The sequence below is a fragment of the Opisthorchis viverrini genome, assembly GCF_000715545.1.
Source record: "Opisthorchis viverrini unplaced genomic scaffold opera_v5_93, whole genome shotgun sequence".
NCBI classification, from domain to species: domain Eukaryota; kingdom Metazoa; phylum Platyhelminthes; class Trematoda; order Opisthorchiida; family Opisthorchiidae; genus Opisthorchis; species Opisthorchis viverrini.
Window position 1 is genome coordinate 726,661 of NW_008751750.1, and position 21,914 is coordinate 748,574.

A 21,914-nucleotide genomic window follows, 5' to 3' on the forward strand; every position below is an offset into this window, starting at 1 on the left:
CAGGGCGATTTGTTTAAGTGAACGAAATCTCCATTTCAATAAACACCGCCAACTGTGAATACTTTACCTGATGACAAAAGACCGCGAATTTTGGGAAAGGTTGACTCACATACAATGAACATAACTTTCAGGTATTCTTCCACCGGAACAGATTTCCTCAACATTTTAGAATCTAAATGGCCTTTGGAGATGCAACATATGCGTAGGTGCATTCGTGCAAACAAATTTTGGTGGATGATTCTTTGTTGCCAGTAAAAATTCCGTAGTGCAAGCTAATTATTTGCTAAACAACGTGCACGTTGGCTGGCAAATTACAGTTTTTCGTTATAGGTTCCGAATTATGCTAGAAATCGAGCGAGATTCATCGATCTTAACCGACGCACACAACAATCATTCGGCGAGGGGTACACGATGCGTAACTAACTAGCCACATAGAGCCTACGTCGATCACACTGGACAGCTGGACGAACCTAACCGACGCACACGGCTAACATGCGGCTAGAGGTACACGATGCCGGAGCGCACCCATCTATCTGAACCGGCGAAAACGTTCAAAATGTACGTCATTGAATCTTGAGATATATTGGTCGTTTTGAAGTTCACATATGTCCTTCTGGGAGGCGCATTTTATTCTTCGTGAGGGGTGTTCATTTGGCAGTTGAAGCCCTGAAATGAGCGGAAGATATAATTCAGGTTATCGAAGTATCACCATAAGGCTGGCGGCCGACAAACCGGCAGAGATATTTACCACAAAATTCACCGCAGCGACCATGCTGTCATAGATGCCTGTTCACACTATGCCATCTTCAGCGGTTATCTCACGTGCCTGTTTACCCCACCTCTCAAGAAATACGAGACTTACATGTAATGCATAGGACCTCATTAACAGATAAACTTTTCGGAGCCGATGGGTCACATGAAATCATCTTCGTCTCTTTCAACTAGCTGGCGCTCTACAGAGTTAGTCGTAGTTGTCAGACATTGACTCAAGGCTGTCGAGTAGTTCCTCAGTGGACCCGAAAACACGGACGCACACAGACTTACGGGACACACTGTGCTGGGAACCTATGTTTCGGTCCAGGTCAACATCATAAGACGCCCTCTTTGCGGACCGTTGGTCTTTTAGGGCGCCTGCTGCATTTGTAGTACACCCATTCGTAATGCAAAATATTGTTGATGCTTAGATTACTGGATGAACGCCCAAATATCACAAAGTTATCCTTCATGTATTCATTTAAGGTCTTTTCAAATGCCGTGAACAATGAAAACGATACACCCACAAATTTCTCAAAGAAAGCCACTTCCGAAGCCATAGCAGACGAAGTTCAAAGTCGAATGTGCGCGAATAATTTTCAGAAGAGATCGATTAAAACAAATCGCAAAAAATGATGGCAGATGAGGGGGGTTTTCAGTCTACGCATATATTCAAATAAGTGCAACATTTTGACGTTAAAGTTTTTACTTCGCCCGCAGGGGTTTTGTAGAAAAATGCATTGAGCGTTTAGCCGCTGGCTAGTCCTCCAGTAACACCACAGATTTCGGAATTTCAATCCCATTGTGCGAATACTGTACACCCTTGCGAAAGTTTTGCGCTCAACAACTTGAAAGTTGAATGTGCGCCAATATTTCGAAAGGAGATGAAGTAAAACAAATCGCTCGAAAATGACGGCAGATGAGGGTAATTCTCGGTTCGAGCACATGCAAAAAATGATGCAACCTTTTGGCTTAAAAGGTTTTATTTCACTAGCAAGAGTTTTGTGAAAAAACAGTGCTTCCAAGTTGCCGCAACCTTTTGGGGTGTAATGACCTTGAGAATCTGTGGCGCCCGGTTTCGGTTTCGGTGATGGATTCGTATGCCCGATCGGANATGACAGGGTCAACAAAAGTCTTTTTAGCACTTGTGATATTCTGCCAGGTAAACCTGAGGTTATTTAACCTACCGCGGTGCGCAGGCTGTTGGTATTCTTTGCCTGGTTCTTACTGGAGCATGGCTTGGTGCATATTGGGGTGGCTTCGATTGGGAAGACCCCAGAAAAGTCTTCAACTATCACCCTTTGTTCATGGTTCTGGGTCTCGTATTTCTGTATGGAGATGGTAAGTCCGCGCGCTTCTAGGAAGTTTATGACTTTTCGGACGTGCTTTTTGGCGCGCTAGTAAGGGTACGGCAACAGGACGGTGAAAAACAGCTAGCTGAACTCATATTGACCCCTTCCGATGAAGTCGGAAACCAATTATCTGCACTGTGCTCATTTTTACGTTGTTAGAACTGGGGAGGTCGCTCGTCTAAGCTCCATCACGACTATTAAACACACGTCAAGAACATCGCCACAACATACAGCAACAGCGGCTGTTCGCGTCCGGTGACGGTGACTGTAACGATCAGCTATCTCATCTGATGGAGATCTACAGGCGTCTGTGATTCAGTATCCACTCGAGCAAACCTAAAGTCGTGTTCTTGGGTTGTTTAAAATTTTCATTTTTTGGATATCTGAACCATGTAGAGCATTATGTTCCGCATGCTCGATGTCGGTAAGTGAACGTCCCGGGAGCATTTTCAGATATAGACGGAGAATTTCAAGCAGCGCGGCAATAACTAAGTTAAGAGAGTTTAGTCTTGTCGTACACTACTGGATGTGGTAAACTCAGGCAAAGGATTGCCGTATACTCGTATGCTCCTACAGGAGTTCGCATACAGTGCCCTCATAAGAGGTATGAATTTGGAAAGAACACCTTTGATCACGAGGCACCGTCAGAGTTTCTATTGATTTACAGTCAAAAGGAGCTTTCAGATCAAAAACGATTAACGTGGGATGTTTGGACGAATGGCGCTGTTCAGGAATTTATCTAAAGGTAAATATGTTGTCGGTACATCCTCGGCCAGGGCGAAACCCAGCTTGGTTCTCACGAATGTCTCCCCCATAATCGATCGAACCACGCAATTTAATGCCAGAGAGCACCTTAGATTCGACGGGTACCAGTCTGTTGCCATATTGGTTTTCACATGACGTCTTCTCGCCCTTGAAAACTGCAATGACGATCGAGGATCTCCATTCGGCTGGTATTTTGTTTCCGTTCCAGATGTACAGTATGGTTGTTCATCGGGCCCTCATCACCTTCCGTGAGGAGTGCGGGGTGCAGACCATCCGGGATATGTGCCTTGTTGCACCGAAGGATTGATATCTCCCACTGGATTTCTGTTGTTGATAGTGGGCTGGTGTCGATGTTCCATTCAGACCAATTTGATTCTTCAGGCGGCTGTTTTGAAGATGATGAGCTGAACTGTTCTTTGGAGTTTTCGGCCCATTGCTCAAGACGACGATTTTTTGAGTGAATTGCTGTTCCATCTCGCATATCGTGTCGCTGGTACATGTCTTCTTTTGACTGGTGGGTCGAGCTAACTGAAACCGGCCGCGGCTGTTACCTGCAGCGAATGCTTTATCCATCTACCGGAACTTCGAAATCCACCAGCGTTCTCTCATTCTTTAGGCTCCTGATTATCCAGTGTTTGAGGGATCTGCCTGTGCCATCACAGTCGGTAGTTGCTTGTAAGGTTTTGCTGGCAGTAGTAAGATCTGATCTCGACGATGTTCAGTGTTCATTTAGTCGAGTCAGATGGCTGGACAAACGGCCCTTGAAACTGAGGCCATAGCTTCTTCAACTCGTCCCTGTTCAGCCTCCAAGCAGTCTGTCATCCGTATGACGGCGTTTCCAATAGCTTTCTACGCAATTGAGCTACTGAAACATGTTGAAGTTCATGAGTGGAACTGCTCTGCTTTGGCACGCGCAATACTGACGTAATCATCATTATCACCATTGTCAGCTGTACTAACCGCGTACTCATCGTACAGTGGTTGTAGCTGCCTCAGTTTCGTTCACCGATGATTGGGAGAGGGGGTAGGTAGCTGCGCATTGCAGGCAGGAGATAGTAAATTTTTGCATAAATCCAGCACTGTCAGTCGGCTGCCAAGTGGGGGGATTAGGAAGGGGGCTATGAATCGAAGGCAATAGCTTGGATGCACGAGCGCCATTGAGGGCGCGACTGGGTCATCTCTGACAATGTCTTCAACCATTGATGTGGCCCACCTCGGGGTCCCCATCCAGGAAGACGGCAATGACCAGCGCAGCTGAGTTTGCTGGCACTGGCTTTCACACTTCGCTCCCAAGTCATTGTTTGACCGCCTCTGGCTCTCTTCCACCCTTCACATGGTTGTGCGAAAAGGACCCTTCAAGGAAGTCGGCCGACTGGCATATACTTCAGAATTGCTGATCCGGTGTTCCCACCAGATTCGGGCAATGCTCCCAAGAAATCGATACTCAAACACTGAAAGTCTTTTGACGTCCTCGGCGCGCAGCGTCAAGGTTTCTGATCCGTATAGTAATACGGAGCGCACCGCAGCATTATAAGCTCGACCCTTGACGGAGAAGCTGATGTCACACCTACGCCACAGGTGACGTAGGCTCACAAAAGCTGCTCTGGCCTTCCCAATCCGGATGGAAATATCATCTTCCGCGAGACCACCGGGACTGATACAGCTGCCCAGGTAAACAAATTTGTCTACTACAATCGGTTCATCCGAAAGCATGAGGTTAGGGTGCGAACCCACCCAGTCTTGCGGTAACACTTTACACTTTGCAGGTGTGAAGTGCATGCCGAACCGCGAGGCAGAATTATTTAGATCATTTGCTATTGTTTGCATTACGGAGGGGTCAGATTCAAGAAGAGGCATGTCGTCTGCGTACTGGATGTCTTTGAGCGGAGGCCCAGGGAGCACTTCGACCCCGCAGGTATTAGACGCTGGTAGTGAGTCTTCCATGATCATATCAGCGACGAAGTGGAAGAGGAAAGGTGAAAGAGGACAGCCCTGTCGGACACTACTTGATGTGGTTAACTCAGGTGAAAGCTTCCTGTAAACCTTCAGACGGCCCCGGGAGTCGGCGTACAGCGCCTTAATGAGGGTCAAGAATTTATGAGGTATACCTTTGTTCCACAGACACTGCCATAGTGCTTGGCGATCCACAGAGTCAAACGCAGCTTTCAAATCAAGAAACACAACCAATGTTGGTTGCTGGAAGCAGCGTCGCTGTTCCAAAATCTATCGGAGGGTAAAGCAAGATGGTAACCGGGTTCGCACAATGGCATGGTCAGCCTTTTCAGCAGCACCGGACTCTTTGTTTTTGAAAGTATTTCGGTCATATTGAATAATGCGCAGGCGGTCACGGCCAACAGTTGGGCGGTCGAGTGTGCAGTTTTTCGGGCTTAACTTTTTTGACCCACTTTTCTCGGGGGAAGGAAGCACCGCTTCTCCCATGAATGTGGACATACTGGTCGTTTTGGGGAAACACCTTACTGCCTTAGCACTTCTACCGCATAGGACTGTCCGCCTTTACCTTCAGACCGCCTGGTAATACGCTTACTCGTAGTACGGACACTCGTTCTTCTTCAGGCTGCTCCTGGTTTGACTTCCCGACATGATTGAACCTTTAGGAACTGAGTTCCTGGAAGTATAACCCGCAGGATCATCGCAGCGCTGAAGTCCGACCACCAAGACAAGATGACAGCATTTTTGGCTCCAGATCGCTCAGTTGTTAAAATGTGCACTTAATGACCGGAAGGTCCGTGATTTGAACCCAACCATGGCATCTCGACTGCTCCTAAATGGACTTTGACAACTCGACAGTACCTCAGCCCTCGTACCTTCAGATAGAGTGACAGCTCCAACCTATTCGAATCACTTATCGATCAAATGCTCACTGTTTCTTTTACCCCTGGCGTTCAGCTTCTTCTATGAAAAGACCTTAAAGAATTATAGTAGCATTAGGTGTAGCCTTATTTGGTTCGGGTGCAAATACACAAAGTAATCTAAATAGTGTTATCTTGCGTTTCACTCTGCTTTCTGCACCTTGGAAGTGCTAGGTGTTTTTAGTAGACAGCACCAGATCAGGTCATGACATCACAACTGGAGATAGTGGACAGATTAACGGATCCGGCTGGTTGTATCACCTCCGGATCTACCTGTCTCATTTTCTAAGCGGTTTGTCTGCACCTTACGCAGTCCTGGTAAACTAAGGGAGAAGCGACTCCGGAATCCAGAATCCACAAATGTGTTCCAAAACGAGCGACAGTCAGTTATTGATCCGCACCGTCGCTAACTGATGGTAATATGCTCGATTTGAGTTCGTTGCCGAACCTTGTAGTTATAGCGTACCAACTTGCCATAGATACCAGTATGGGTGAAGTCAGTCTGGGAGCCGCTCGGGAGCCGAGTACTAGAAGCGGACGTACCGGTGGTAGAGACGCTACAGTGGCTTAATTGACATTCTCCTTATAAGGGTAAGAAGATCACAAAACTGTCTGGGTAATAGTTACTGAATCGTAGCATTGTCTTGTGTGCCATGTGTCATCTTGGGCTTCACATGCAACTACCACATTTTCATTTTGGCTTCATTCAACGACGGCAATCGATGAGTTGCCTCTGTAGCCCTTTGGAGCGCTCTGGTGATCCAGACGAACAATCTGATGTTCGAGCGTGGCCATCTAGCTCCAGGAGGAAGCGGTATGTATAAACAGGTCGTATTTTAACGTTCATTGTGGTTTCATGCGCGTACAATGTCTTCGCGAATCGAATCGAATCGAATCGAATCGAGTTTGACTGAGGCAGCTGGTACCAGAGATTCATGAGGAAACCTAAATCGGTGCACATCGATTACGTATGTCAACCATTCGCAAGATGCAAGAATAAAAGAGGATGGAAATAATGTCCGCCTTCAAATAGAGGAAGCTAGATCTAGACACTGCGGTTTTACACTAATGCGCCAGATATTTTCACTATTACTTGGTTATTCACCTCGCAACTTTTCAATTTCGCCGCAATGACAGATATGTTGATGCACCAGGGGGTGAGTGATGGTGTGCACAATGCGGGTTATTCAGCTGAATGTCCCATCACTTCTACAACCTGGTTCAAGGAACGAGGATACAATGTGGCTGTACAGGTTGGTGTTGGAGGTTGATAGACATCAGTCTTGCCAAAATCCTGCTACAGATCACACTAAATAAACAAACAAACGTTACTGCCGGAATATTTTGTGAAATATACTTTGTGTAGTATTTTTGCTACGGTATTTATCGTTTGGTTGGATACGGTTTGATCAGTACCCCAGAGAAAAGCTAATAGGAAATAAGCTTTCTAGGGTGTCATGCCTACCGACGAAATCGTCAGTGAGCTTTACAAAGTTTTCATCAACCTAATGAATGGTATTTAAAAAAACACTTCACCAAGACGTCGCTCCTTCCCACAATCACCTCATAAAAATGAGAGGTCTGTCGTAACCATTGTGAACACAAGCTGAAAGTAAAATGGCAAGATAGAAAAATGAGCAGTCACTAAGGCACAGACACACCACTTATAAGGTCATGAAAACTTTCCGACAGCGCCCGTCACCTTTCCGGGGATCATTAGGTGGGCCAATTTATCAGCTCCCGCCTGCAATGCGCAGCTACCTACCCCTCCCCCCAACTCATCGGTGAACGAAACTGCGGCAGCTATAACCACTGTACGACGAGTACGCGGTTATTACAGCTGACAATGATGATGATGGTGATGATTAGGTGGGCGTAGTCCCGGAGTTTCTACCAACATTACGTTTTACTTGAAAACCAAATTGTATGTAGCTGGTGTTAGCAGGAGACTCAACTGAATTCAAGGGAAGTCTAGCTGAATCTACTTTGTGAGTTGAGTGCACCGCACAAAAACGGTCGGCTTGTGTTCCAGTTGGTACGATGTTCGATATGTTGGAGTATATTCTCTCGAACTAAATCGCTGCTTATTGGATTGCTGATAAACTTCCTGCAGCTCCGTACCAATTTCACCCTTCTTGGGACTCATCAGGTGGGTGTAATGTCCGAGTTCCCGTCAACTTTGTGTTCGGCCTTGTAAGTAGCATCTTACTTCAAGGGTTATCACTAATTTAACTTGCAAAACAGAATATTTCACAGATAACGTACAGTCTGTTGTTCATTAAGGACTCAATGGGACTAGGACTACCTGATGAGCCTCCAGAATCGGAAAGAGTTTGCAGCAACCTCACAAATAGTGCGTTACATCTAGTTATCCGTGATTGTTTAAACACATGGAAAATTTTCATGATCCTCATCGTTCACAACAATTCACTTGATAACTCAGGAGTGACAATAGAATGTGTCATGTGACCTATCCGGAGTGAATGAAGAAGCAAGGGGGTTTGTAACCTCGAAATATTGACACCAAGAAGACGACACATCCAAGGGTGTTTCTACAGAATGTTTTAAATACATTAAAAAAGACACTTAATCTTCAGAGGGGCTTTCCCCCAATTGTTAGTAGTCTCTTGATTGCTGGAGTATTCCTAAGGTGACCTTTGTAGTGCGTACGGATTTCGCACATCTACGGGAAAATGCATCTATCATGCATTTCACTATCACACAGGGCGCGATTACAAGTAAAAACGAATAGTTTGTGAAATTGTCCATCAGCAATAGTTGGAAACTTTGAAACAAGGTCGTGCCACGTCAACTGTACACCAAACTTTAAATAAACTTTCGTCTCTGACAACTTAAGTTTGACGAATTCGGTCAGTGTTGCAATCGCAGGTCCCTTCCTTACATATCAACCCCCCAGTAAGGACATGAGAGTGCTTCACACCCTCCGGAGTGCGGGATGTGATTAGCCTTCGGAATCTTCTCCCAAATAATGTCCACCTTTCTTGTTCAGGTGTATCACCGGGCAGTTCGTGTCCATTTTGCATATCAGGCCTTATTACTGCCACACTGGGAACTCAGGATTCGACTCCAGTGGAGTTTTGTTTGCGCCATCCTGTTCCTCCTTTTAGATGCGCATCATAGCCACTTATTCATGTGTGTCATGAATATCCTTGTCCTTTTCGATTGAGCAATGTATAGACAGTTGACCAAAACTTTCGAAACGAGGAGATCCCTCCCAGTTCTGAACTTTGCCCCACCAGTAACCTACTTCTCTATTTATTGCTAATCGCTTTTCAAGAGCATCAAATTGATTTAACGAATGCGAGAATAGTCAGACATTTTAGGACGGCTCTAGCATCAACGCCTATGACAAACAACTACAATTTTTCAGTTTGTGTCTGAATCAGCTGACCAAGTTACAGCAGCATTCTATGGGGAAAAGGGTTAGGTCGACACTACTCGCTGTGGCGTTCATGTGGAGGTGAAAGTAGTTGCGAGATATCGATAGACCAGTATCAGTGAGAGAATGTTATCATTCGAGGATTGGACAACTTCACGCTTTCATGCTGAATCAGGTCACCGTACTACATAACACGGTTCAAAGCACACAGGCTACAATTGTCCGGTTTGTGACAGATGTCCCACCGTTCGGTTTCGTCACTTCTACCCTAGTTGGCTCTCTTCGTATGTAGTGACGTTGGTGCGGTGAGAGTATTGATTGGGGTTAGGACGCGATGGCTGTTCAGTTTACAAATCCGCCTTGCTCATTCTTAAACCGAATGCATTTTGTTTTTTGTTTTGTTGACCCGGTTGCAATTGGTGATTGCAACATCAGCTTAGATGTAGTCAACAGGTGTCTTTCATATTAGCAAAAGTCAAGATAACAACGAAAATGATTGCCGCCATTTGGTAGAAGAGCGTTTGACGGTCGCCCAGAAGGGCGATATTCAAGAAAAGCTCTCTCGCGAGATGGCCCAAGTGGTTAGAGCGCGAATTTACTGACCGGAAGGTCCGTGGTTCGAACCCGACCCCCGCCTCTCGACTTCCCCTGTCTAGGCTTGGGCAACCTGGCAGTATCCCAGCCCTCGTGCTTCCTTCGGGCGGCATGGCAGCTAGGCACCGGAAGGGTGCTACAGCTGAACTCTCGCCCAGAAGCCATTTGGGATTCTGTGGCTCCTTTGAATGTGTGTCGGAAGGCCATGCAGAAATCTATGGCTCACGAGGAAGAACCTAATGGTGGTTGTTGATGGAGAGGAAGAGGATGAGGACGATAAGGTTAATGTAACGTCCGATGATACAAGCTGAACCATAAGGCTTTTGAAGCGCCTTACTTTTAAATATATTTTGGTATCTGAAAAGTCGTCATAACGCACCGCTGAACTTTCATGATTTATATCTACTGGAAGAAACGAACGAGGTAGATGAAGCTTTGTGGCCTTCTTTGGTTATTGAATGAGTGTATAGAACTTCTGTTTTATTACTTCTCAGTTAATAGCTGATTTGTGCATTTCATTTGCCAAATTTACAGAAGAGACTCAGGTGTTTTGGTTGGTAAATTTATTCTTCCACGGTAACATTCACCACTGGTTTCACACTGTCAATGGCTTACGTGAATTTTGTGATCGTAAATCCAGTCTGTACAGGATGGTTCTGGCTGAGTGCAGTGGAGAATGTATGATGCGAAGCTTGTATAGACGGTTTGAGAGAAATAGACTAACTCCACCAGTTGCCATGAATACTCAGGACGTCCTTTTGACAGCACGCAATGACGCTTAAACCCGGGACCACTAGGTGCCGTGCCTCTGACCGTTCTTTCTTTGTTCTTACCTGGCCCAGTATGCTGACGTTATCCTAATCGAATTTTTGTCCTTCTCCATCTTCGTGTGCAGAAATGAGAGAGTTGGTCGTGTCTCCTAGTGGCGAGCTTGTGTTTTATTTTACCCTGGTTAACAGTTCCCTCCCTGTTTGTTCCACGTGGTGTTTTTCACAATGGTTACATTGAATTTTGTAGATTACATTTGTCTTCTCCATTGCACTAAGTATCCCGTTTGGTTTTGATAGTGCTCTTTGCAGCGCGTCAGTCGGTCTGTGGGCAACTCCTATGGCATGCTATCGTAGTATCCTTGCGGTCATCGAAATGTTTTTTATGTATGGTAGTGTGATTGTTAATTTCCTTGAATAACCGTTTCCTTGGAAGATTTGGTTTAAACGTTTCTCTTTTTTTGTCTTGGATTCTACTGCGTTGCAGTGCGTTTCAATTCGCCTGAATAGTCTCTGAATGTAGCTCTGTTTGTGACAGTTTGGATGGTTGCTGCCGTCGTTCAGAATTAGATCCGTGTGTGTAGCCTTTCTGTAGACTTCCGTTTGTAATTATCCGTTTGGCAAACTTGTAACGAGGACATCTAAAACCACCAGTTTGTTTTTGTTTTCCTCTTCCATCATGAACTTGAAGTAATCGGAGACACTGTTTATCAATTAGATTGCTCGTTGTAGTCCGCTCTTTTTGATGATGAAGGTATCGTCTACATAACGTATCCACAGTTTCGGGTTGATATCTGGTAACACGATCCCATCGTTTTCACATTGCCATCTCGGCGATGAACCCTGAAATTGGGGAACCCATTGTTGCTCCTTCCAGTCGTTCCCAGTATTCATCGTTGAATTCGAAAAGAGGTTGAGATTAAGAGATGTGGCCTGCCTGTGTATTATGTGACTTAGTTAAATATGACCGCGCGCACTCAGCCTACTTATTCGTCACCTTAATTGATTAGGGAATTTTGGTGATACATATGGGTACCCCGCAGGACCGAGGACTCCGGTTTTGTCGCAATTTCATCGCACATTGCCTCAAAACCATGTGATGCAGCATCAATGCTTGCCCCTCGTTTCCTCCCTAATTTTGAGGCTAATTAGTAAATAAGTGGTACGATGCTAATCCTGACTACTCTATTAGCTTCAAATTTGGCAGCGATCTTTGACCAAGTCTCTTTCGAATCATACATTTGTTTGAGTTCTCTGTGGACTGATGAAAGCGTAGGATGAATCGAACATAGTGATTCGATTATTCATTAGTGTGTAAGCCAAAAACAGCGTATTTCCGTAGGACAACGGTTTGATCTGTCGTGTGAGCTGAGAAATACGGCAGACGAGCACTTTTTCTCTCTAGGTACAAAATGCAAACTAAGTGGAGGAGCAAATGTCAGACAAACCAAGAAGGTTAATCAAACGTCAATGACAGCATGTTAATTTTTTCGGTCATATAATGGACCCTTCAATTTGTGCACGCTAAATGACCAGGTTAAAGTCATTATCTTCAAACGGGGGAAGCCTGATGGCGAACAAAGTGAATTAACTAACAGCGGCAGAGAACTTTCCCGTATCATTTTCTGAACCCAACAGCCTGAGTCTTGTAGATTTCAGCCAAAAGCACCGTACGTAACGTCGGTGAAAACACGTCCAGTGAAATTCATATTCCGATCCACAATGCGAGCTCACCGAATGGCGGTTGACCTTTGGACAGGTGAATACATTGACGTTTGTTCCAAAGTATCAAAATTTACTGATCTTCCAGTTTTACTATGTCTGCCACAGACTGACTGTTTTGCAACCAGAACTCGTCGGTAGGGACAATGGTGACATGCCCCGACATATCTGATACTGTGAGCAAATTTCCTTGGCAATTGATGGTGGTACATCTATTTGGATCAATTATCGCACACTTTGATTGATTCGGTTTTGTTTGCATGTCAGAGCGATCTAACTGGTTTATGGCTGATGACTGTGACAACTGAGCGTGTGGGTTAGGTTAGGTTGAGTTGAATTTATCCTCAGCTATTTCCTTGTCACGTGCTCATCCGTAGAAAGCAGGGGCTCCTCTGATTATCTCCTATGCCTAAGTATGACCAAATCCTTCGTACTTTCTGGTTACCGACGCAACTGTCCCATTTCTGGTTGCTGTCTGCGAGGTCACCTGATTTTTGTTTTATATTTTTCACAGCGATCCTTGTCTATCGAGTCTTCCGCACGTACCGAAAGCTTTCCCTCAAGATTCTCCATGCAGTTCTCCACATCCTAGCTTTTCTGTTCGCCGCAGTGGGCATCAAGGCTGTTTTTCAAATGCACAACGATCTCGGAATCCCAAACATGTACAGTCTGCACAGCTGGCTTGGTATCGCTGCTGTGGTACTGTTTGGCGTTCAGGTAAGCATTGGAATTATATCATTCGTATGCTTAACCGAAGTATACACTGTCCACGATTCTGTTTAGCTCAGAAGCAAAGATTTTCACGTGCCTTCGAAAGAATGGCTTGTAAGGACTGGGATCATCAACCTATTGTCCTGAAACGGCTGTCTCAGGCATAAACCATACCTTAAAATGTCTACCGTCTCGAATAGCACTATCATATGAGACGGGACTCCGACAGAATTTCGGTTAGGTAGAGGAAGCACTGATAACATTTGCTCATAGTGTAACGACAAACTCCTCTATCTACCTTTGGGTACTTGAAGTTTGTAAATATATTTTGTATCCCGTATTCGATCTTGCTATTTGCTGTTATCGGATGATGCGAAATGTTAGTTGTCTAGCGACAATCACGTGCTGACCTATCCTATGTTTAGGCGTTAACGGAATCTCTCTCTAGTCTCATTCGGCATCCATCCTATTCCCTGGAAGATAATCGCGTTGGCAGGTTCATCTTTTTATGACCGCCGAGGTCGCAGGTTCGAGACTTACTGGAGTTTTGTGTGTGCGTACTGCTGACTATTCCCGATATGGATGAAACAGCGGTCCAGTGCTTCCCAGTTCACATTAATAATAAAATAAATAATCGTTCAGCTGTAGCACCCTTCCTGTGCCTAGCTGTCATGCCACACGAAGGAGGCATGAGGGCTGGGATACTGCCAGGTCGTTCAAGCCTAGACGGGAGAGAGATTACTATAACATTCAAAGTTCGCATGTTTGTAAACCTCAACTACTCTGTAACCGAACTTGCATGTGCTACTAACAATCGTGTGCTGACGTCGTGGCCAAGCGCAGGAAAACTGAAAGCACCACTTGAGTTTTAGTCTTTGTTAGGAGGGGAAATTGCTCTTTGGAGTAATCTAGAATTGTGATCGTCGCTAGTGTATTCGGTTTCAACTATGAACTTCGCTTTTTAATTCACAAGCAAATTGCTAGGGATACGTTCTTGCTTGTAGATGATTGGTTTTATGCAACCGTTAGTCGTTTATCCAGCAACTGTGTGGAATCAATATAGGGAATTGAAAATGCGATCCTCTTGCAAGCAGGATTCGTCTGTCCATGAGGGAAATTCAAATCGAAAACAAGTCACTTAGCAATGGTACGTTTTCCACGCATATAGGCGCTGTCCGACTTGAAATATTTTCAAATCGGAAAGACAGAACTCAGCGAACCACTCGGTGACCCAACTTATGGAACATGTGACGACGTCTAATCAACTCATTAAATGGACATGAGAGCAGTTATATCCAATACAGGGTTTACTTGTGAGTTTGTCTTGCATAGTAAAAGTCTCGATGGGTCGATTGAGTCCTTACGAAAAACCATTTTTATTCCGAGCTTTTCACGACACGTACCAATCTCTGGAGACCAACACACGCACACACATGTTGACTAGGCTTTATGATCGTAAAGCAGCACTGGATACACTACCGCATTATAGGTCCTTCCCTTTCTTTAGGTGCTGGTCTCAGTCAATTCCATAGTTGCCTAAGTTGGATGAAAGCCTAGCGATTTAGGCGATTGTGGCATAGCCAATGCAGATACCATAGAAGAATAAATTTTAAGCTTTAGTATGCCATGGCTTTGCACTAGGGTGGTGCTAAGAGTACTACCGAATCGCATGGTGGTATCACCAGGAGTGTATCAGAATCATCTGTTGTGGTGTAATCAACACACCTAAAGTCTTCTGGGTTTTCACGTGGAGAAGTTTGACGTCGAAAAGCGTGGTAATTTTGGACGCACACCATCAGCGTACGATAGCAGCAGTCGCTCACAGTAGGGCTGTTCTAGTGTGGTCGTCAGTTACTTGGTTTGCATGCCCTTGGAGCACATTAACTAGTTCTTCGAAGGGAGGAGATGGGCAAAATTATTTGCAATTACAGAAGAGAAAAGATCTCATAAGCAATGCAAAGCGGCCCGACCAATAGCAACCCTTACAGGTTTGAGGATTTCTTCGGTAGCCACAGTTAACACTGCTTTTGGTGGTGCACTCAGGAGAACATTCTTGATAGATGTGGATAACTGTTACGAAGAAACGCTGTCACAACAGCGACACCGTTACAAACTAAACCTACTATTTGAGACCGATTATCATTTTAGGCCCCAAAAAACTGTCCGAAGCGTCTTTCTGTGGTTTCACATCTGCTCGTTTTCCCATTCTACCATTGAAATCCTGATGTTTCATATCGTTCAGTGGCTGGCTGGGTTGATCGCCTTCCTGGTTCCTCCTGTCCCACAACCGGCTCGAGCAGCTTACTTGCCAATTCATGTCTCCTTTGGTGGCATGCTATACCTGCTTATCATTGGTGTGTGTATCGCCGGGATTACGGAAAAGAATTTCTTCTCGAACAAGTAAGTTGTTTATCTTTTCATTCTCCTCTTAAAGAGATATTCACTGACTCAGTGCAGTAGGTCCACAGTGGTAATCATGTGAAAATAGTGGAGGTTCTCCGAGAGGATTTTTGAAAAAAATTCAAGGACTTGACAGTTTTCATGTTCCATTACACGTATGGTGCAACGGCTACTAAATGTTTCGAATTCCCAAATAGACTTATCGAAATATCCCGCAACCAAATATTCTTTAAGATCATTCATAGTTTCTTGCTCGCTCCCGCGTCCTTTGTTCCGACTACACATATTGGAATGGTTGTTTACCCTCGAATTTCTATTAGTGAAAACTACGTGGTGCTTTTGAATGGAGATCTACCACAGATGAAAACGCGCAAAATCTTGTATAACCCTCAAAGTCATCGTCGTACTGGTCATTATTAGAACACCGGTCTTAGGTCCATATTGTTTCAAAGTCACGCTCCGCACGCCCCACTCCCCAGCTCCTGTCTTATTCATCTCCCTAGGATCACATCCGAAATTATCTTTGTCAGTGCGAATGCAGATAATACATTCACGGAAACAGCACTTGATCTGAAAGTTCCTTACTGCTTCCTTGACCACCTTAACATTTAGAGGAAAAGCACCGAAATGAGTGAACAGCACGCGAATGTTCCATGACAGCTACTCATACGATGACCAACGTCCGCATCAACGACCTAAGAATCAATACTGGAAAGAGAAAGTTTTGTCCAATGTTAATGACATCTTTATGCCCACGAATTTGGAGCCATTTTAGCGGTCAGTATAATCGCGCTGTAACAGCTCGCAATCGACAGTCGGATTGGTCTATGGCTCAGCTCAGTTGCAAGGAGTTTCCTTGTAGCCCTTTGAAGTTACTTGTCTGTGATTGTAAGTAGCTAGACTTTGTGGAGAGGTGAAATCACCCATCAGAGAATAAACTGGTAGACTGTCCAGCAAAATGGAGAGGTCTGTAGCGAAATACAACGGGGAATGTTTGCTACGGACTGTTCTCGTGTGTGGCTGTCCTGAGGACCATAAATGGGCAATATATTAGCCGGCATTCTGTTGTGGGTAGCTCACCACGTTTGATCATTTGTTGTCATGAGCAATCCGTGACCTAAGCAACCCATCACTCAGTCAAATCAAAGTGGATAGCACATGAAGTTTACCGGACCAAATTAAACAGCTTTCATCGCATTTGGCCACCTGGTAGCATAGTTGAACGACTCATGGTTCGAACCTCAGTGTAAGCAGTGTTGCTGAGTCCACTGGGGAAATGTGCTGTGCAGCTCGCTTAGTTTGGGACGGGTAGCTATTATAAGAAGAAAGCTCTACCTACAATATGGAAGTACTTCACAGTGAAAACGCGTTTGTTTTGGTGGCTCCTGCTCTAATGGGTGAGTGCCTATTTTGTTGCGATTCATTGCGCTTCTGCCTCAGACGTGATTCTGTTAAGAGTACCTACGAGTCCTTATTTCCCTTTGTTCACTTTTATACTTTTATATTTTACTGACAATTTGTTCTGCTTGTCACACGTTCATGTTTTCGTGATTCCAGCATTTTGAAGGTTGAATTTCCCCTTCGAACCTAATTTCTCTGTTAATTCCATATTCAACCTACCGTAGACTCCCTACTCTGTTTGCTCCCTTTTCTTACTTATCTATGTGATTCCATTCAATTCAAAATTATACGCCTCATGGTTTTCTCCTTCATTGACCGATAAACTGCGTTCTCTTTCTGATTCCCTCTCCGCTCCGCCGTTGCCCGCACGGTAAACGCCAGTGGGAGTTTGTTTCTGTTCATCTTCTTGCCTTTCAGTCTCGTCATTCCTACATATTGCGGAACAGGTCTTTTCTCTTTAGTTCAACTAAGTCAAATCGGTACTGTGATTTTGTTTGTTTTACTAGAGTATGCTTTTTGTTTCCGAACAAACCCTACATCTTCCCGTTATTCGTCTTCTGTAGGTACCCCGTATCCCAACCCCGAGAGTTGCTCGGCAACGCTCTTGGAATCTGTCTCGTTGTATTCGGTGGTCTGGTTTTCTATCTGACTAGTCAACCCGCCTATCGACGCGTCGAGGCGGTCTCTCCCGAACGACGTGCTCTCAACGAATGATCATCCACAGGCTCATTCCACCGTGATTTTGTGTTATGAATCTTTCGCTTTCTGTTTTACCTGCTCTCCTTTCACTGTTATCATTCGCAGTTGTCTACCAAACCACGAATGATTTCAAATTTCACCACTGGCCATTACGATTGTTATTCCAACTTCACGACCATTTTCACAGAGACTCCCCCCTCCTTTTCGACTATGTTGTTTCTATCCGTGTGACAGGTGCAAACTTTTTAAATTTTCCCGCGTATTATTTCAGCGTCACCACTGACCTTTTTTGCCATTGTTACCACTATTTATTTTTGGTATTTATTTGGATCCCCCACTGAAGGTGAATTGTCATGAGCTTTTTCCATTCTATTTGAATTCTGGTTCGCATATTCACGTCCCCTCATGGATTCACCGCGTTTTCATCGTCCGGGGCAGCATCGTGTCTGATCATTCTACCCTCCGTTTCTTTCGTGGTGCGCTGTTGTCTTCTGTGATTTTGTCGCGCTGGTCAGATCGTGCAATATACCTGTGTCGTAGTTTGTCGAGTATTACTTTCCAATATGATTATACTTCTTTTACTTCGAGGCGATCGAAGAATGGTTTTTGATTACATATGGTAAACCGAGCTTGATTGGCGATTGAGAATATGTTCTTGACACACACTGCACACAGATTGAAAAAATACCCGTTTCATCAAAGACTTGCAGCTGATTTATCAACTAAACAGCATAAAGTGAGTGAACTAGACTAATTCTCATAGAGGAAGCTACTCACAAGGTTGCTGAAAACTCTTTGACAGCCTTTTGAGTAGTTTACTCTATGTAAATGTGTTGCCGTATTTCAAATATCGTGCCAACTAAAATATGAAGCGGCCTTTGTGAAGCACATTCAGTTGAAGAAGGATGTCATAAACGAGAGATTCAGTTTGTTCTCTCATGAAAACAAAATCGATATCCAATTGAGTGTATTTGTCGAGATGAATTAATTGTGTTTCAGATAAGTTCGATAGGGAATTGGTGGAATTATTGACGGAAAACACTCCTTTTTAACACGACTTCCCACGCCGGTTAAGTTAACCCGTTAGTCAGAGAACGGATTCGCATGATCTCGTCTATCTTGTAGACAAAATCAATGTTGAATGTCTTGAAATTTCCTATTAGATGTTATGGCTGATTAAATCTTACGCTTGATGAATTAGGGATGTGGTGGACTAAGTTCGGGTTTGTAAACTTTCCCCTCCGGTTCAACAATACTTCAGTTGGTAGCTCTTTCTGGACACTTTGGGGACGCCTAATCAAACTAGCTGGATACATGCTATCCTGGAAAATATGGTTTTCTGTTCAATTTGGGCTGCTATTCGGCAAATTTGTTCACCGAGCCCTTACTCAGTTAAACGCTGTTGAGGTAATGCTGATGAACACTCCAGTGACACCGGTGTCTGTTGACTTTCGTTAGAGATTCTTCATTTTCCACTCGGATTATTTTAGTCGGGCTCCCTCACCAAAATCGCTTTACCGCTCGCAGTTACGCGCTCCCACGGCCAACAACCCCCCCTGCATGCGACTGGCCGGATGAGAAGACCGCCTGTCGGTCCAGCATCAAGTCGAACTCTGATTGGCCGAAAGTTTGGACCCGTTAGCCAATCTTCACCCAGTATCCTCTGGAATTTTCAGAATGTTGTCACATACATTTTATGACGCGCCGTACATGTGTTCTTGATCTAGTTTCGAACCTTTAATACACGTGCCCCTTTGGTGGTCCTTTTGATAAGAACGCCAGCTTGGAAGGTTCAGACCGAGAATTGAGCTGAGGCATTACCGCTATTACAGTTTGGACTACGTTTGTAAACCGAATTTGGTGTGGGGAGCTTAAGGTGCTGGTGAAAGTCCGCGACCGCATCCTCTTTAATGCCGATGGTATCACCTAGGGAACGACAAAATACTCTTGTTTGTTGAAATTTGGCCAAAGACTGGTGTTCGAAATGCATTCGAAATGTATTACGCAAGATCAGGAATATTGAGTGTCTGATTACAGAGTCTTGTTCCCCGGCGTAACTGATGAATAAAGTACAGTACGTGCTGTTGAGACATGGTTTGTGTTTTCAAGAACCTCGCATGCACTCGGGAAGTATTCTTTTCTGCCAATAGAAACCATATTGCCAGTTCTAAGTACTCCGCTTCTGGCCCATTGGTGTTTTGTCAGTTTGTATCGAAACTCAAGAACGTTGGTTAACTCCAAGACACAGTCCTTGCCTTTTCTGGCATATTCGTGCAGTTTTAACCTTCATACACACCGCTCTTCCAGAACGCAGTTTTGCAGACAGTTATGAGCTCGAAAAATCACTTTGTTCCCACCTGACGCGTCAAAGATGAGTCGGTTCCATGGATGTCCTCGGATCGTTCCTGTTTTGAACAAGGGTCAGCAGCAGGTTTACATCAAATCCATTCTATCTTCTGTTCCTTCATTTTCTAGACGATCTGAAGCGTCAAATATGACCTGGTACGACTGTCGTGCTGAGTAGGACGTTACTCATGGGGAAAAGTATGGAGTCTGGCTTGTGGAAAGTTTGTGCAGCTCGCTGCAGTCAGTCATGCGGACCTTTTCTGATGGCTATTCGGTATTCTGTCGTTCCGGTAAACCAGCATTTGCCATAAGCACCTCTGACATAACAATTTGAGTCTAGTAATTGTCGACTTGTAATGACCAGGTCTTACGGACGTCAGTGATAGTTGAACCGTACGTATGTTTAGTTTGCGTGTCTCCTGATTTAAACATGGCCTTCCTTAAGTTTGCGGTGTGGATGAGCACTTCCTGTTTAAAGAATGTTGTGCCCTCTGTTGACACTGAGCAAGGTGCTCTGAGAAGTCATGTCCTTGGTGAATAATTTCGTCTCATTACCGAGTTCCAAAGACTGACTGAGAATAAAGTCATGCACATCTTCATCAATGTGCGTGCTGGTTTAGGTGGAAAGAATAAACATACTTTCCAGATACTTCTTAATACCCATCTGAAGAAACCGTTTGGTGTGCTCAGTGGTAAACAGCATTGACGACGGAGTGTTGATGATCCTGATCCGATTAGCCAGTTTGTAACTGAAAATTGGCCGTCGTCTTGTTAGGTAGTACATTTGATGTCTAATCAAAATATACTTTCCTGTGTGGAGCTTAGTTGGAGAGCGTTTGTGGTAATCGAACCGGGGCCTGTTCGGTATCACTGGTTTATAACATCAGTCAGGAGGATAGCGTGCATTAGAACTCTTTAGCAAGCAAACCTATTAAGGCTCTCACTTCGAAAGGGTCTCAAGATCTCTTGTGTTCGCTGTAGCTGATGTCGGTATTCCCGGAGCAGTCTGTCCGCCGCACATTCCAGAGCTACTGAATAACACCTCTTTACTTCGTTGCCTCCACAGCCATGTCATATCTTCCGTAGAATAAACGGGTGATGCTAAGGGTAAGTTGGATAATCTGCTTGGTTATTAGTTCTTCCGCTGGAAGGGAAATCCAGTTGTGAAGTTTGACCAACAAGCGGAGATGACACCCCAAATACTTCAACTAGCCTTGAGCGTAAAAGCTAAACCAAATGTTAGTCGGTGTTTGCCTCAGCTGCCTAACAACCCTCAGTTTTTAATCCACGTCCGATCAGCATCATTCTGCATAATTCTGCATAACTAGTCCGGATAGATACTGTTAAGTATTGTTACACCTACCAGTTTTGTGTTTGATGGAGCTATGCTGACCAGAACTCACCATAAACAACAATGAGTTTTGGTGTGGTGTTCCTACAGTGATCACGAGACGTATTTAAGTGATCTTTTATCATGTTACCAACTGGCCACAAGATTTACTGTGAGCTTTGTCTTCTTCAGCTGTGTCACGTGGGATTTTTATATCATCGCACGTAGATTATGCAAACCCAAGACCCACATTGATTTGGTGGGCAACTTCACATTCTGCCTTTTCCTCAGTCAGTGAATGGTTGGTTGTCATCAAAAAACGATACCAGCCTTAATTGGCGTACATCTGCTACTCGTAGCAAAGTACATAAAATATTCAGACGGACCTGTTCTATTTTACTGGCAGGTAGATATCCTCAAAGGATGATGGATGGAGCCCAACCCATTGTCACATATGTGCTGTACTTTATCACAATGTGTTAGCAATAACGGATTCGGCGAGAAAAACATGGTTAACTTAGGGTATCACTGATGAAGTAATTATATATCCATCCAGAGATTCCACTGATGTGGCCTACTCAAAGGCTAAACGGGATCGTTCTCACGCGGGAATTCGTTGATTTTTTGAGTTACATTTCGGTATACTTCTATACCATTTATCGCAAAATTTAACGAAAGGTGGCATCTATTCTCGAATTCAACAATAACAATTGGACATGACTTATGCCCCGAAATATTGAGTTTCAGTATCTTCTGTCTATATTGTTGAGTACAGCGTTTGTTCCTTCGTGCTTAGTTCTGTCA

General features: G+C 44.4%; 1 protein-coding gene across 1 annotated transcript; it reads left to right on the plus strand.

The window, feature by feature from the left end:
- Window positions 1-1,947: 1,947 nt before the first annotated feature.
- On the plus strand, window positions 1,948-18,061 carry T265_05165 (hypothetical protein; the record flags this gene model as incomplete). Its single annotated transcript, XM_009170097.1, has 4 exons — window positions 1,948-2,094; window positions 12,738-12,940; window positions 15,177-15,334; window positions 17,299-18,061. Coding segments are annotated over 4 exons (558 nt in total), but the record flags the coding sequence as incomplete, so codon positions are not given.
- Between the last annotated feature and the right edge of the window lie 3,853 nt (window positions 18,062-21,914).